Source organism: Orbicella faveolata, unplaced genomic scaffold, assembly GCF_042242905.1.
Source record: "Orbicella faveolata isolate gen_17 unplaced genomic scaffold, um_ofav_v1 contig_34, whole genome shotgun sequence".
In the NCBI taxonomy this organism is placed as follows: domain Eukaryota; kingdom Metazoa; phylum Cnidaria; class Anthozoa; order Scleractinia; family Merulinidae; genus Orbicella; species Orbicella faveolata.
Window position 1 is genome coordinate 10,412,100 of NW_028301563.1, and position 13,250 is coordinate 10,425,349.

At 41.5% G+C, this 13,250-nt stretch overlaps 1 protein-coding gene across 1 annotated transcript; it reads right to left on the bottom strand.

The window, feature by feature from the left end:
- Nucleotides 1–1,952: 1,952 nt before the first annotated feature.
- Nucleotides 1,953–12,401, bottom strand: LOC110065706 (uncharacterized). The gene is made up of 4 exons (XM_089270816.1): nucleotides 11,743–12,401; nucleotides 10,374–10,997; nucleotides 5,787–6,323; nucleotides 1,953–3,942 (listed from the first exon to the last, which is right to left on the bottom strand). Exons 1-4 carry the CDS (start codon nucleotides 12,032–12,034, stop codon nucleotides 3,053–3,055), a joined length of 2,343 nt encoding a protein of 780 aa, XP_089126942.1. The 5' UTR covers nucleotides 12,035–12,401; the 3' UTR covers nucleotides 1,953–3,052.
- Nucleotides 12,402–13,250: the final 849 nt, after the last annotated feature.

Genomic DNA, 13,250 nt, shown 5'->3' on the forward strand with positions numbered 1-13,250 from the left:
TGAGAGCAATAAAGCTCCAAGGATGGTCCCCTGTAGGAGGCGTGGTGGCCTCATGGTTAGTGCGCTCGTCTTCGGATCGAGCGGTCCGGGTTTGAGCCCTGGCCGGGGACATTGTTGTTGTGTACTTGGGCAAGGCACTTTACTCTCACAGTGCCTCTCTCCACCCAGGTGTATAAATGGGCACCGGCGAACTTAATACTGGAGGTAGCCCTGCGATGGGCTAGCATCCCATCCAGGGAGGAGTAGAAATACTCCTAGTCGGTTCATGCTACTGGGATAAGATCCGGCCTGGTGGGCCACTGGCTCCTATGCAGACTTTACCCTGGTCCCCTGTGGAGAATGAAAAGAAAAGATGTTGGGCTTCAATTAAGTACATTTGACGTCAGGACAGTGGAGTTTTCTCCGCCTGCGGAATCCTGATTGGTTAAATTAAATTTCCGGCGCGCCGGCCATATCCAAGGAGGTGGCTGGCTCAAAACAGTTTTTTTTGTTTCTTTGACGGACTTTTAGAACTAAGTGCAATATTTCAGGCTTAGAACTGTACTGTTTCGGAATGGCTGTGCTATTTTTTTTAAGGTAATTATATAATTAACTCTCCACTGTACCTTTCATTGTGTTTAAGTCATAAATTAAGGTTTCACTGTTCTGTTGCATAGCAACAAACTTGACCCACTTTTTACCATCGATTACATCTATCTTAAAAACTAAGCCGGTGACCCCATATTCTTTTTATAAAAATATTTTTATTACTCACAGAAGAAGAAACAGGAAAAATTATAAAAAATTGTGTGGCGAGCTTAAATAAAATAAAAAAAAAAAAATGGAAATTTCCAAGTTGGAAAAATTCCACTCCACAGTTCTTCTTTCCAATTTCGCACATGCATTCCGCTAATGCTGTTGAATAATTTCTTGCATTAAAAAAGTAGGGTCGACGGATCGGAAGATGTTGGCTTCGTGAATAAGGAATTTTTCGCGTGCATTGTACGCGTAGATTAAAATCTCGACTTTGCAAGATCGCGTATCCGCTGCTCAGTAAAGCCCGCAATTCCACGCGCATAAATGCGAATATCCGGGAAGAGTTTTTCCATTTTCCCTGTTGTTTTTACCAGCATAAGCGGTAGAAGAAAAGTACCATAAATACCGAAGGTGGGACTGGCCCAGTAAAGAAATCGAAGAAAACCTGAAGAGAAGTTTTTTTTTTCCTTGCTCTTTTGTAGATTGATAGCCGGCCCGATCGATCGCAACATCGACATCACAATTTTCGTTTACGTTTCCAGCACAGTGGTTTAAACGAGCGTCTTTCCCTTGGAAATTGACTGAAGGATGGACTTTCCGAAGGTAAAAATAGGCGATTTCGCCAACAGCTCACTAAACTTGGTGGAAACAAAGTTCAGTTTACGAAGTAGGTCTCGCGCCGCCATGTTTGTTGTGAGGTTTGCAAACTTGAAATCTTGCGCACTATCTTGCGACCCCTCGGGTGATCGCGTGATACCTCGTGCTAAAGTGCGCGTAGAGGTGTAATAACTGCGTGTTTTCATTCATCAGGTAGAAAGCCAGTAGAGGACAATTTGTTCACCATATACGTCACTGAAGATTACAATTTCGGTACACAGGGCGGGTTATGCTCATGCCCAGGATACTTGTTGGGCTTGAGAGTTTTAGATGGTAGCATAAGACCTCACTAGTATAACAGTTACTGTATACAAGTTTCTTGTCAACAATACAAGCAAGCATTGTGTAGGGCAAATTTCCATATCATCTCCGGTAGTAAACAACGAAGAGAAATACGAGTTCATACTGTGAGCGATGCTAGAGTCGTCCATTTGACCAGATTCATCGATTTTCAATGAGACAAGATCAATAGTGCCTCTTCCCGTGAACTTGCATCAGTGTACATGGAAAATCCGGTTGTTCCATAATTGCATGATCTATTTCGTCCACAAGACTAAACGTTTTCTACAAATATATATTACAAACTAAGTTGTAACGCTACAATAGTATCAATTAATTAACTGAAATGATCAGTAAGATGTCATAACATACGATTACATTGAAAGAAATCTTAACTTTGCATGCAAACAGAACGCTCTGGCTTGCTACTTCGGTCACCGCTCAAATACAAATTTTATTTAATTTTACGGCTTCATATTTCTTGATATTTTACTACTGATCTTCATTACTAAACCTATGTATCTAAATTCTTTATAGTGTAAATAAAAAAAAACTGAAGTGAATTGAATTGAATCAAAACACTAACGCTAGCTATATTGGAAACCGAAAGGAAAAATCATTACAAGGAGAAAAACCGTTATACATGTAACGCTTTTGCTGAGATGAGTTGAGTTTACAAAGACATAGGCAAAAGTATCTGGGGTTGCTTCAGTGACTTAGCAGACAGTATTTCACTGCTCACTGTATAGTAAGTTTCGGAGTAAGGCTGCAAGACTAAGATGTTTGGAATCCTATAAAAAATCCTTGCAAGCGTGCAAGTAATGTCTCAAACAGACAGTGCAAACTTATATAATACAACCTACACCGCTTTCGCTTTTATCAAAGTAAAAAAAAAAGAACTTAGTTCGACGTAAATATTTAACATCGTTGAACGTCAATGCGATACGTAAAAGCAGGATGATAAAATTCGACAATGAATTGAGCGAGCAATTATTTACCAGGGGAAAAAATATAAAATCGTTGGGCAGCATAGATGCACGTTAAAAACTCACAAAGTTTCATTTTACGCCGAGTAGGTATAAATCGTTGGAGCATGAAAAGAGTATGGCCTTTCAGTCGGAGAACAAGTGCTGTTTTTGCCGAATCTTTGATCAGACACAAAGATAGCTCGTGAGTTATTAGTCAATTAGCAACCATTGAAAGAAAATGTAACTACACTCAAACTTGCCACATTAACACCGTCTGATATGTACATTTTATGTTGGTAAGCAACTTCGATACAAATACTGCAGGATCGACTAACTAGCCCATAACTGGTACTTGTTCAAACTGTCATTGAAACTGAAAAAGTCCTGGAACGAGTTTAACTCTTTGTTGCTAGTCAGATAACTGTGATTTGTACAAGACCGTCATCATTCACGTTACCACCAGTCACACCAGAGCAACTATCACCACTGCAATACGAACCCCCTCCCCCACCGGCTTGGTTTGAATGGGTACCGTTTCCTCCCCCAGAATACCCTCCACCTCCACCTGATGCGCCGTTGTCCTCTGCACCCCCTCCCCCGCCACCAAAGCCTCCAACCGCGCCAGGGGAAGGCCCTCCGTTACTTCCACTGTTCATACCTCCCGCCTGACCTCCAATCCAACCTTGAACACGTGACCCGCCTCTCTCTCCATGACTAGAGCCAGCTCTGTCACAGCCTTGAGCAAGCCAACCCGCCCCCACTCCTCCATGGTGACTAGCACCTGCAGTGTTACATTCACCCGGTTGTCCCCCAATACCTCCCTTCCGAGCTTTGGATGAATCTTTCCCCACACTACTGGTGCCACTTGTTCCCGCCTGACCATCCACACCGTTATATCCACCAGACGCACCCCCTCCCCCTCCGGCAGCTAACAAAAGTATGTTACTTGTAGTATAAACAAAACCGCCTCCCCCTCCACCCGTACCAGCATTGTCCTCTAAAGATAGCCCTAGCTGAGCTGCTGTCTGGGTAGTCCTTCTTCCTCCTTTCACCTCCACTGAGTTTCCTCCTCTCTGTCCGACCACAATATTCAACACTGTTCCTTTAGTCAGTCTGAACTTGCCTTGAATGTACGCACCCTTGCCACCATAGTAAGTTCCCAGATTGTAACCATAGTTGTACGAGTGTGTTCCTCCCCGGGCTCCCCAGGCTTTGATGAGATAGCGGGCGCTTCTGGGAACGGTGAATTTCTGAATGGTACCATATCGTCCCTTTCCTCTATTAGTTGTGAACTGAAAGGAACCTATAAGAAAAAAAATGAAGAATAGGACAAGACTCCTGCAATTAATAAAGAAAAAGATAAAAGTCAAGTCTGCGTTCGAGTCGAGAGGCCCATCAGGCAGGAATCTCCGGTTTCTATGGCGTGAAGTTACTAAGATAATAAAGAGTTTAAGCATTACGTTTACGGCAGACGGCAGACGGTAAACGGCAAAGACTACCTCTGATTGTTTATTCTTTTCTTGTAATCCTTAAATATATCACACAAAAAAAGAAAAATGTCCCCTACTATTCTCCCAAATACAAATATTTTCACTCTACTGTACAGACAGCTGAAGACAGACGGCAAAAGTTTCATTTTTGCCGCTTGCCGTCTCTCTAATTTCTACTCATCGGCGAGATAGGATGCTAGTACATCACAGGGCTATTGCTGATTTTCATGAGACTCCATCATTTTCCAAATAAATAAATACCACTCTTTATGGGGGTTTATTTCATTCTTATGTTAGATCCTCTAAGAACCTGTCGTTTCACGACTTTTAAGCTCGAAATGGTTCCTCATTTTGTTATCGTAAAGCACGTAAGAGCCCCCCGGGGGGGGGGGGCACTGCCATATATGGGCTATATAGGTATGTGCCGCTGTGAAGGGTATGGTTTTCAAGCAGTTTACTCTAGGATAGGGTATATAAATGAGAGCGTTTGGGTCTAGAATAGGGTATAATTTTTCACAAAACTGACAAGTTGGTTGAAGATTTTATGTAGACTAAGGAAACCAGGAATTGCCACTCAAAAACATAAAAAAGTCAAATCGGCAGGTTTAAATTTACGCAAATCAGCCTCAACAGTGTCAGTAGATGGGGGGATTTGGGGAGTTTACTCTAGTATAGGGTAGCAAAATTCAGCTGAACTAGCTCTGGTATAGGTTAAGGGTTCCAGGATCCCAGCAGCACATCCCCACCCAGAAATTCCCAAAGTACCTCCCCCGGGGTAAGAGCTTTCAAGGTTATGCGTTGTGTGACAATAAAATGGCGGTCCGGATAAGACTCTCGCGTAGTTCAAAAGATGAGGTTTCGCTCAAGATTTTGCTAACTAAACAGTTCTTGCACTGGAAGAAGCATTACAAGTGGGAAGTCCTAAGAAAACCCCTTGTTGTCAGTTTCTTACATTTTGGGGATTTTTTTTGACCCTGTAGGTTTTAAAATGAGATTTGGTGAGAAACTTTTAAAAGAAGTAGTTCAACTGAAAAGTACATTTTTAACCAAACAGAACTTACTTTCAGGTGAACCAAACCTCATTCCAAAACACAGCCAAGTGGTAACACGGAAAGGACCTATTACTCGATCCTCATAGATACCTCTTACTAACCGAGTTAGAGGGCCGTATTGTAAGTTACGGACCCAGCTTTTTCCTCATCGATTTATGGCCCAAGCGCGAAGCGCGCAGGCCATAAATCGACGGGGAGAAAAATCGTAACTTACAGTACGGACAGAGAAAACGAGGTTAGTAAGATTTTTATTATATCTCTGCTGTGTATCTGACAGGTTCGGGAACGATTTCTGTTCACGCGGAACGGCTTCAAATTTCTGACGCACGTCGTAAGCAAAACGAGTCAATTTGAAATTGTTGATAAGTGATTCTTAGGTCGTTAGTAGCTTTTAATACAAAATTTCAGAAGTAAAAGAAAGGTTTAAACTTTTTTGTCTAAAACAGTTAAGAACACTTGGTGATAAATCACGAAAGATTTTGGCAACAAAAAGAGCTTATTTAGCTGGCCGCACGGTAGATTACGGCCCGCTAAATTGACCAATCACAGCGCGCGAACTAACTGAGAGATACAATAATACGAGGTATTAACTAATTGCAACTTACAATTGGTTATTATGAGATCCGTCCTGGCCTCAATGGTATAGTAAGGCGTCTTTGCTTGACAAATGAAGACTCCAGAATCCGCATGACTGAGTGCAGAAATCGTCAAGATTCCTCTGCTGACTTTCATTCGCCTTTCTTCCCAAGCTCCCTTGGATCGTTTCCAAGAAACAATGGGAGGTGGATCACCAGCTGCAGAACAGTTTAAGGACAAGTCATCGCCTACCGTTTTGTTGACTGTCTGGGGCGGTTTTGCGGTGAATTCTGGGGCAGACCAAACAAATAACGAGGTAGCTCCCGATGTCTCTCCTAAGTGATTCTTTGCGTGGCACACATAGGACCCAATATCGTCTTCCGCTGCATGAACCACTGTTAATAATCCCTGGTCCTGCACAGTCCTGTCTTTAGCAAGGAAGCCCGGTGTCTTCCACCAAGTGACAACTGGCTCTGGAAAACCGGTCACGTGACATTTCGGAAGCGTGATATTTTGTCCTGTCTTGACGTGAGTTGGACCTGGGGCCAGTTGAATACGAGGAGGAGCTTTAAAGAGGAGAAAACGAAGGTTGTTAAACACTGGTGTTTAAATATTTTTGGCGCTCACAGATATATACTAATGGACATTTACACAGAACGTTTTAAGCCTTGCATATCACCAGTGCCTCCTAAATAACCAAACAGCATTTAACACGGCGAGGGGGGGGGGGGGGGGGACGGCTCTACTGTCCTGACGTCACAGGAAAGGCATTTAACGTCGAACCACTTTTTCACTGGAAACCGCATTGAACTTTCATAAAAACCATAGCAATTACAGCGTATTACAAACGAAAAATCTAAAACCTATATTTTTTAATTTTGGTCTCTCTGCTTCAACTTTAACGTTCGAATTCAGCAACTTGCTCGAAGGTGGGACAATAGTCGTGCCATTCTTGCTAAAAAATAACTCGTTTGATGAGACTGTTACATGGCAAGGTAGTCTTGAAGTAAATCCGAGCTTTCTGATTGGTTCTTTCTTGGTCAGGATTTTGCCACTGACACGGACTGTTTCTTTAGAAATGGTCACAAGCCGAGTACGAGTTTTGTTTGTTTTTGAAAGCAGGCACGTATAATGAGCTACTTACTAACCTTGCCTGGTCGAGTCATTCTTTGGAATATTGGCCCTCGGTCATTTTTGTACTGACTTCGCCGCGCTTGGTCCGTATTGCGACGACTCGGGTCAATATTAGGGACTTTAAGATACGGTACGGCTAGGCTGTAGCGCGGCGGCAGATAGTGAAGATCGCTTACGGTGACGTCATGACGAGCGTCCCCGAACGGCTTTCCCGCCGTAGCCTTGCTCTCTACTGCGGGAAAGTGAATGAATGAATGAACGAACGAACGAACGAACGAACGAACGAACGAACGAACGAACGAACGAATGAATGAATGAATGAATGAATACTTTATTGAACCTCCCCAATAGGGCTTTTCAGGAACAAGCCTATAAAGGTCGGTTTCACGCACTCTTCACTAAGTGAGTATAAGCCTGCTGTTTATACTTCTCATTTTAACGCTTTTTTCACTGTTTGAACAGCCTAGTTTGAAGATAAAGTTCTCAATCATAAAAATCAGTTCTAAGATTATTGTTTCTTTGTCATTTGCACAGGAAATTTGAACGATTTTAACACCTACCGCGAGATGATTAATTCAGTCATATTAGTATCGGGCCGAACAGCCGTAGATAAGAAAGCTTCGTATGTTCTAATCTGAGCTATAATTGTTTATTACTGTTCAAAATATATTTTGTTATAATTAAAAGTTTTGTATTTTCGGGCTTATCACGTAATCGTTGTAGGAACAACCTGTCCGTATTGAAATCGAGTTTTTTTTATATCAGAATTTATACTTTGTTTTGTGGTTGGAATTACAGGCGGTTCTATCAAGTTCTAAAAGGTAATTAAAATCTGAGTTCTAGGAAATGTAAGACGGATACAGGAGAAGGAAATCATTGTCATTAATCCAACCTATTTCGTAAGAAAGCAGAATAATCTCTGGTTTCCTTGAAAGTAGTCATTTTTGTAAAGACACGTAGAGACTGCACATACCGTTGCCGTTTGGCGGGTAAAACACCGTTGTCAGCCTAGTCCCTCACGGCCGAAGTAGCCGTAGCAGCACTTCGCCGTAGCGTGACCCGTAGCGTATCTTAAGGACGGTGCCTACTAAAGACAAAGGTTTTTGCGCCAGATTAGGACCACGCGGAAAAAGTAGATCTTTGCAAGGGCTATTGGAATCCACAAAGAAAAATTGGGGTAGCCACGCATTTTTTCGAGATAATTGGCCTTGAATCTCAACAAAAATGCCGACATCAGCATTTTTCTGAAAAGAGAAGGAAAGGAAATTTCTTCCCAGACTTCATTAGAATTTGCCTTCACATACAGAAAAGCAAACACATTTATAAAGATCTTAAAACTGCATGGTAAATGGTAACATAAAAGCCATTTTTGGTATGTTTGTAATAACAAAATCGTTGCAACAGCGCTTTTAGCGTCTCTGACAGCCTTCCTCAGGTTCAGCTAAAATATAATCTAAATACCTTTTGCTCACAACCAGAAACTAATCATGTGTTGATTAGGCTTGCCACTTCCATTTCATAACAAAATATGGGGGTAACCACGCGTTTTTGAAAGTTATTGATCTGTTTTGAAAACTTTTACGGTGCTTGCTACATTTTCTTCTTCCTGTCACCTCCCCGGTAAGTAAAACATTTGCGTATCTCGCACTTGTTTTGCGTGCGCACTACGCAATCTGCAGGTACATGTTTACAGTCGGATTTCAATATAATTTTCGACCGATAACAGCTAGTTTTTCAGCTGGAAAACGTTAATAGTTAGAGGTTAGCGATATGCAACTATTCTAGTGTTCCTGGTTTAAGTACAGGCTCATTAAACTTGATTTGGTCACAGTAGGAAAATTTTGCTTTCATTTTAGTCGTGTACTTGGTAGCGTAGTTGATTGCGTCAATGTCAACCCCAGCGCGCTCGTGGCACTTAAATCATGCCTTGCGTGATGCGCAGAACGTATGCGCACTAACAAAAGTAGGCACCGTCCTTAAAGTCCCTATTCCCCGGTACGGCCCTTGGGTTCGGTTAGTAAGAAGTTAATATTATAATAAATACTATAATTTGCATGATCTAACATATATTTTTCCTTAATAATGGAGTCATGACTATACTCCGAAACACCGGATTTTATCGCTCGTTTTACCGTTTTATAAATATTATAACAAGAGGCAAAAATAACGCTAGACTTTGCATTTTTGGGCATCAAGTTAACTATTTTTACCGAGTTGAGTAGGAAACGACTTTTATAGGGTCGTTAGCAGAGTAAGCTTGGAGCAGCCCCTTCAGCCCCAGCCCCTTGAAGTCCTTTTCTTTCCTAACAAAAGGCCGGTAGCTTAAAGTACTGCTGGTCTCCCCTTCACTGGAATGCAAGTCTATTGCATTTTTGGTTTGTTTTACCAACAATTAAGAAGTTGGAAATCATTTATAATCTTGATTGGACTAGGAGAAACGTTAGGGGACTTTAGATTTGAGTACGCGTACGAGATGGAGTACGAAAACGACTTTTCAATTCTAGTTTGCAGGCTTCATATTATCAAATCACATAACCATCTCATTCCGTGAGCTACCCTCTCTACCTTTAAAAAACCGACATGAAGAGCGAGGGCTCTGGAAATATCACTGGTTTGAAATTCGAAAATCGTACTCGTAGTCCAATCTAAAGCTCCCTAATGTGTGAGAGTTGTTTCGAACTAACGGCCGAGATTCATTCGGAGGCGGCCTTTATAATGCGGTAATATAGCATTATTGCATCCTCCACATTTCAAACCTAACCTGCCCAAAAAGCTTTTAACGTATTTGGTTATGAATGAATGAATGAATGAATGAATGAATGAATGAATGAATGAATGAATGAATGCTTTATTTAACGTGGATATACGCTTAGCTTGAGAGCTAGTTTACAGGTATTCCACCTAATAACTAAGAACCTAACAACTAAACAACGTTAATATCACAATTCATCAGGTGAAAATCACAAATTAAATACTTATTAAAACTATTCACAACTATTGTAACAATATTCCCGCCGCAGTCAAAATACTATTAAAACTAATGTCACAAATTTACTAATCCCCGAAAATTTAGCGATCTAATTCTGTTTACTATTTCATTGGTGCCTACTTTTATTCTAATGTCATTTGATAGTTCATTCCATTTCTTGGCTGCAAAATATCTCCACGACTTAAGTCCATATTTGGTAGTGTTAACTTTAGGTAAAGATAAAACATATTCTTGGCGCCTGAGATTGTACTTAAATGAGCGTAAATTAATAAGGTTCCTAATTGCCCGTGGTGCTTTGTCCGATATGCTATTATGTATTGTCAATAACATGTCTTGAATTCTTCGAGATTCCATGGAGGGTAGTCTTATCCTGTCCAAGAGATGCTGATAGGATGCATGTTTACATGGTTATGGTGGCCGCTGGAGATAAATGCAGCCCGTTCTAAGCATGCTAACCATAAATTATAGCAAGGCGATCAAACGTTTGACATACCTTTTACGATCATTCCAGCGGTCTCGTTTGCAGTACCCAGTAAGTTTCTTCCAACGCAAGTGTAGTCTCCTGCGTCATCTAGTGTCACGTGACGGACTTCTAATCTTCCGTTGCGGCTCCTTAAAGGAGCACTTTTCGCTCGTAACCACGTGACGCTCGGTTTAGGATTTCCGCTGACAGAACACTGGAACACGGCACTTTGATTTTCTATGACTGTGTGGTTCATCGGGGAAATCACTACCGTGGGAGGTGAAACAGATTCCCCGGGTTCTCCCTTTGCACCGGGGATACCCCTGGGACCCGGCACACCTTGGATTCCCTGTTCCCCCTTTCGACCCGGTGGCCCCATAGGTCCCCGCTTTCCATGAGGGCCTGGTTCTCCTCTGTCACCACGTGACCCTTTCTTTCCCGTGACTCCACGCGGTCCTCTTCTACCACGTGATCCTTTAGGACCCTGCATTCCCGGCGGTCCTTGCACGCAGATTTGTCGTTTGGGTGAACAGAATGATCGTGACGTCAGAGAGTTTAATGTCTTGTTTATCTCACTTCTGACTGACTCCATAGTAAGCTCGTCCGGTTTTGTGCCAGCTTCGGATGAAAACCGGCGGGTTCTTCCGATATGAACTGTCAATAACGTAGAAAGAAAGATATCGTATTGAGAAACATTGATACTGATATGCACTTACTGACAACTGATCTGGCGCGTCAACTGACCTTTGCAAACTGCTGTTTCGTTCAGCTTTGGCTTTATACCAAAACAAATTTGACCTCCCAATGACGTCACTTTCACTTGCACCTCCAGTATGGTAATTGAAATTGCTAATCACATTTTCATTTTTGGATCCCTTTGCATTGAGCTATGAAAAAAAGTAAGGCCTCAAAGACTTTGTTTAGTTAACTTTTCTAAAACCATTATCTTAGTGAGTGATGCTTACTGAAATGTAATTCAGCCTTTTGATCGGCTGATTCTCTTGACCTTACTTCCATCTTTGTCTGACTTTCGAAAGAATATATGAAACAATTTCACATGTTTGTTCATTTTCAAACGCGTGATAGTATAGTATCATTATTCTGATTATTTTCTTCCTATAACGGTGATCAAAATGAAACTTCTCTTTACAATATTTGGACATTGTAAAGCACTCTGGTAGTTAGAGTATCGAAATGTCTTGACTTACTTAGCCACGTAGAGGTATTTTCAGGGCTTTGAATTATACAAGTTGAAATCAAAATAAGTGAGGAGTTAAAAACTTCTTAGCTTACAATTATACGGTAGAAAAAATTTTGCAACCGGTACGTGAGCCGCAACAATTTCATATTGTGTCGACCTACAGAGGTCTAGTACTTTACAAACGAACAAAACCATTACCTTCTGCCTCATCTTTACTCTCTTTAGTAATCTTGTGATCAAATTCTCCAACAGACTCGACTCTTTCAGAGCGTTCCAAGCTTGCTGCATCGATGAAAACCTTGATTATGTTCTGATTCTGTCGTGCGTCCGCCACAAGATCTTCAACATCGTGAACTCGCTGGTTTATTATCTCAACGCGCACCAAGGCAGCGGTACAGATCAATAAAGATACTAACGACACTGGACAAACGAGCGTAGATGAACAGTTCTGGGAATCACGAGCAGATGAGTGTTCTTGTTTCTCGGCCATGACGAAACACTGGCGTCTCAGGATAATGCAGCGCTCCTTAAGGTGCGGTATAAAGATACACTCGCCAAGACGTGTATGAAATATGACTCTCGTGTTTACAGTGGTCTAAATTAGCTCGTAGTGTTAGTGGATTGCTGAAGCATTCCTGACGTTCAGTGGGTCAAAAGTCATCATTTTAACAAAAAAAAGTTCATTTCAAAGGAGCTCCTAAACTTATGTGGATTCATCAGATGGGAAAGTCCACGATTTTCGTGAATGTTTTAAAGGTTACATTTAGCACCACTCTACCACGCAACTGTGGCTGTGGTATATTTTTGTTGTTATCAGGGTGATGTTTATACCGCATGACTCAAATAAGGGTGCAGTCAAGGTAAAAATTAAAAAGAAAAAAAAAAAGAAAAAAAAAAAACGGAACAAAAAACAAGCGATGTCACTTCTGTTCAAACTCGTTCACAGGGATCCCAATCTCTGTAAGAGAAAAGCCCTGGAAACAAGGTTCGAAACGGGCTCAAATTGGCCTCCTTGAGCGGTTTAATTCAAATTTCCCGACGGGTGATGTAGCAGCTCTCGTCAGGCCTCACATGAATGGCTTGATATCTTTTGAGAGAACAATAAAGCAAACAACAGAAACAATGCCCTTAGCCTTAAAACAATAACAGCTGCTAACAGTGAAGAGAATTACAAGCTTACGAGAGCTGTTACATTTCTGTCTTCCGACGAGTATTCTCGACCCTTTAACATGGAGTTCTCCCCCCTACCTCCCACTGAATGAAAACCTGCCATCTTGCGTGTACCAGTAGCTGGTGTTTCTGGAAAAACTTATCCTAAATTACCCCTACACTATTAGAGCACCAGAGAATCGCATCATGATGTTTCACAAATTCAATTGTTTCTCTAAATTCCGTGCTTTCTAATCTGTCTCCATTTTACTCAAGCATGTTTCGGTTTTCAGTACTGAATCTGTTGCAGTTTGTATTACTGCTTCAAGCGGGTATTCATTCTAAGTTCTAGCGCGATTCGAAGACAGTGCTAATTTTATAGATTACAAAACCGTATCGTGACAAATGTACAAGGAAGTATGTTCAATATGGACTGTATGATGGAAGTTAAATAAATATTGGGCCTGTCGCGATAACAATGCCTCTTGTCTAACACTGGTGCCGCAACTCAGTTGAGCATGCATTTCAAGGATGTGATATTTGCAATTTAAATGTGA